Source organism: Heteronotia binoei, chromosome 2, assembly GCF_032191835.1.
Source record: "Heteronotia binoei isolate CCM8104 ecotype False Entrance Well chromosome 2, APGP_CSIRO_Hbin_v1, whole genome shotgun sequence".
In the NCBI taxonomy this organism is placed as follows: domain Eukaryota; kingdom Metazoa; phylum Chordata; class Lepidosauria; order Squamata; family Gekkonidae; genus Heteronotia; species Heteronotia binoei.
In genome coordinates, this window is record NC_083224.1 from 142,152,792 (window position 1) to 142,156,720 (window position 3,929).

At 42.9% G+C, this 3,929-nt stretch overlaps 1 protein-coding gene across 1 annotated transcript; it reads left to right on the forward strand.

Annotated features, from left to right (window-relative positions):
• Nucleotides 1–202: 202 nt before the first annotated feature.
• CCN1 (cellular communication network factor 1) lies at nucleotides 203–3,276 on the forward strand. Its single transcript, XM_060232138.1, has 5 exons — nucleotides 203–637; nucleotides 926–1,139; nucleotides 1,503–1,841; nucleotides 2,045–2,247; nucleotides 2,358–3,276. Exons 1-5 carry the CDS (start codon nucleotides 575–577, stop codon nucleotides 2,655–2,657), a joined length of 1,119 nt encoding a protein of 372 aa, XP_060088121.1. The 5' UTR covers nucleotides 203–574; the 3' UTR covers nucleotides 2,658–3,276.
• Nucleotides 3,277–3,929: the final 653 nt, after the last annotated feature.

Consider the following 3,929-nt stretch of genomic DNA (forward strand, 5'->3'; position numbering starts at 1 on the left):
GAGAATTGGTTTATAAATTTCTATATAAAAGAGGCGTAGTTGTAAAGTATGATTGTTTAAACCGTTGGAAAGGGAGCGAGGGAGAACCTGTTTTGTTGAAGCAAAATAAAAAAGCGCAACGTGGGGAGGAGCTTGGATAGAAACCGCGCCAAGAAAACATTCCTGAGATGCTTTAGAATTCTGGAACGTTCAACGTCAGTGCAGCTGCAGCACGCGGCGGCGGCGGCCGCTCGGCATATAAGCAGCTGCTCTCTCTCAGCGCCTCCTCAGACTGCGAAGGGATCCCCGAGAAGCGCAACGCAAAGCGCCGAGCAGCCGAAAACAGGGACGGCAGTCTCTTTTTCTTTCCTCCCTTTCTCCAAAAAGAAGCAAGAAGACCCTTTATAGCTCCAGCAGGATTCTCCTTCTTTTTAACAGCCATCGGCAGAACTCAGTTACTTTGCCTAAGCCTTGCATTTTTTTTGAGGCAGGGAATTGTTCAGGCTCTCTTTCTCTCTCTTTTGTTTTTCACCGGTTTGAACTGGGAGAGAGAGGGGGGGGGGGGAAAGGACCAGACCTTCTGCCTTAAACAGCTATGATGAGCTATCAGACTACCAACTTCGTCCTGGCTCTTGCCCTTCTTCAATTAGTGCATAGGGTAGGTCTGGATTTTATTTCGACCCTGTTATTACTTGTATTAAGTGGATTATACATTGAGGATTGTATTCTAGTCTCAGAAAACTTGGGAGGTTTGTCCAGGGGGAGGAAGGCAATGATTTTGCATGTGTGTGCCGTTAATAGAGGCACAAGAAAGTTAGGGAATACCATAGTGACCATCCAGGGCGGTGTATCTGGATTTTGGGCAGAAAGGCTGTTTTTCATTTTCTGTCTAGCCCAGTGTAGCATTTGTCTCTCATCAATGCCTTCCTTTGCTTCTCCTCCCCAGGCACTTTCTTCCTGCCCTTCTGCTTGCCAGTGCCCTCTGGAGGTCCAAAGATGTGCCCCAGGAGTTGGTCTGGTACTGGACGGCTGTGGATGCTGTAAAGTATGTGCTAAACAGCTCAACGAGGACTGTAGCAAGATGCAGCCTTGCGATCATACCAAGGGGCTGGAATGCAATTTTGGCGCCAGTTCCACAGCTCCAAAGGGGATCTGCAGAGGTAAGAAGCTTGTGGCTTGGCTGCTTTGAAGTGTGTGTGTGTCTGTGTATATGCATAAATACCAACCAGTTTGTGTAGCGGCAAAGTTTAGTAATTTTGAGCCCATGTATGGTTATGCTTTGTTGTTGGTAGATTGGCAGAAGGGCATATGACTTCAGCAGTCTGGAATGCAATTCACTGTGTCTGGGCTGCACTAACAGCGCATAAGGAAAAGTGATTCCTGACTAACTTATTGTTCTAGCCTAGAGCTCTTGGGGATTGTATGGAACTTTACCATAAATTGAATTTTACCACAGAAAAAAACCCACCCTGTTTCAGTAGCCTTGAGCCTCGCTTACGTCTTCTCCCTCTCTTTTGTTACAGCACAGTCAGAAGGGAGACCTTGTGAATACAACTCCAGAATTTATCAGAATGGAGAAAGTTTTCAGCCCAACTGCAAGCACCAGTGTACATGCATCGATGGAGCTGTGGGCTGTATCCCACTGTGCCCACAAGAACTCTCCCTTCCAAATTTGGGCTGCCCTAACCCAAGGCTAGTAAAAGTCCCTGGCCAGTGCTGTGAGGAATGGGTCTGTGATGACTCCAAAGATACCCTGGAAGGTTTCTTTGGCAAAGAATTTGGTCTGGATGCTTCTGAAGGGGAATTAACCAGGAACAACGAGCTAATAGCCATTGTGAAAGGAGAACTAAAAATGCTACCTGGTAAGATAATATAAGGTTATGTTGTCCTCAGCATGGGATGGGAGGGTTATTGCTGGAACGTCTTTAGTGGAGGGATTATCTGTTGGAATGCCTACAGTGCTTTGCTCTGCATGCTGATGAGGAGTGGGGGGGGGGGGGGGACACTGAAGAGCTCTTCAGCACAAGAAGTTCACACCAGGCCCTTTTTCTTCTCTTCCTTCTAGTCTTTGACTCAGAGCCACGCAGTCACTCATTTGAGAATCCAAAATGTATTGTGCAAACAACATCATGGTCACAGTGTTCAAAGACCTGTGGGACTGGCGTCTCCACCCGAGTCACCAATGATAACCCCGACTGCAGACTAGTCAAAGAAACCAGGATATGTGAAGTGAGGCCATGTGGGCAGCCTAGCTATGACTCCTTAAAGGTAAATTCCCCCTTTTGTCATCTTCCTGTCATTTCAAAATCATTCTGGGTGGAGGGTGGCTTCAGGGTAGGACTCTTATATTAACCATGTCACTAATCTCTTCCTTTCAGAAGGGAAAGAAATGCACTAAGACCAGAAAATCCCAAGCTCCGGTGAAGTTCACTTATGCAGGATGCTCCAGTGTGAAGAAGTACCGCCCCAAATACTGTGGCTCATGTGTGGACAGTAGATGCTGCACTCCTCAGCAGACCAGGACTGTCAAGATCCGGTTTCGTTGTGATGATGGAGAGACCTTCACTAAGAATGTTATGATGATCCAGTCTTGCAGATGCAACTACAATTGTCCCCATGCAAATGAGGCCTACCCTAACTACAGGCTATTCAATGATATCCACAAATTTAGGGATTAAGTTGTGATGTGCGCAGGCTTGAGCAAGAGGCTTGGTGGTTATTTTTTAAAAACTTTTTTGAAGTAACAAGAGAGGAAAAATGAACTCTGATGGAAGTGTTGCCTTCGCCCATGGGAGGGCAACACTGAGACTCGAGAATGCACTGTGCAACTGGATACTAATGCAACAGTTTGAACATACTTAAAGCTTCATAATACTGGAGCAATCTTATTGCTTCATTTTGGAGCACTGTCATGATTACTGATTTCTGTTTGTAATTGATTGTTTATACGTTTGTCTGTCTGTCCTGGATATGAAAACCTTCAGTTCTCTACTGTTCAGTATAACATCACGTATTTGTTGTTGTTCCAAACTCATATTGGAGGTTACATTCCTTCCTAAGGTGGGCACTTTTGGAGTTCTCATCTCTGGCAGCTATAGGTACCAGCTATATAATTCATACCTGCAAACAGAAATTGGTGGGCTTTAAAGCTGAATATTTTATTTATCAAAATGTAGCTTTTTTTGAGGAAACAATCCCTAATACTGGAATAAGTTGTAAATGATTTAATTTTATATTCAATGAATTAAGAGAATTTATTTATGGAATTAATCATTTAATAAAGAAATATTTACCTAATTCCTTTATTATGATTCAGCTTGGTTTTGGACAGCAGGAGAACACAAGGTTTCTCTTGTGATACTCTGAAATTCTACCATATCTTAGAAAGCTTCAGTTAATTTACTATAGAGCATTTTTATTGAAGAGTGAGTAAAACTCAGGCTCACTTAGAAAATATATATGTTCAAAACTGAAGTGCACTTAGCATAGCTCCACAGTCATTTTACCAAAGTTCTAGTGCCAATGACTCTTTAAGTAACTGAAATGCTGGGATGATACAAGAGTTAGTGTAAGTCTAATCCTCAAAAACACACATTTGTGCTTATTTCAGATCCAGTCTTTATTTGTAAGAATCTTGCATTGTATAGAGATGGTATGCTAGGGTGTACTCACTAAAATAGGGTAGATAGTAGAAATGTTAATCAATGCTTGTAACAATTTCTACAGTCACCCCCCACAATACTTCCATTTTTGTGTCAAATGAAAATGTTTCCTGTTCTTTGCAGAATGTAGCTCCCTTTCACTTAACTCAAACTTAAATGAGCTTGTAGCAGTAGATCCTAAAGTACATGGTGATTAAAAGTAAACAGGCTATTGAAGGAGAAGGAGATATTAAGAATTTACAAGTCTTTTCTAGTAGACCAAGCAGCTAGCTTCTCCTTTTCTGTGCA

Bases quoted from the DNA above. Each gene is read 5' to 3' on its own strand.
- CCN1 (XM_060232138.1), top strand. From the start codon at position 575: ATGATGAGCTATCAGACTACCAACTTCGTCCTGGCTCTTGCCCTTCTT. The intron at 638-925 runs GTAGGTCTGGAT...TCTCCTCCCCAG, and splicing joins TTCTTCAATTAGTGCATAGG to GCACTTTCTTCCTGCCCTTC. The intron at 1,140-1,502 runs GTAAGAAGCTTG...CTTTTGTTACAG, and splicing joins TCCAAAGGGGATCTGCAGAG to CACAGTCAGAAGGGAGACCT.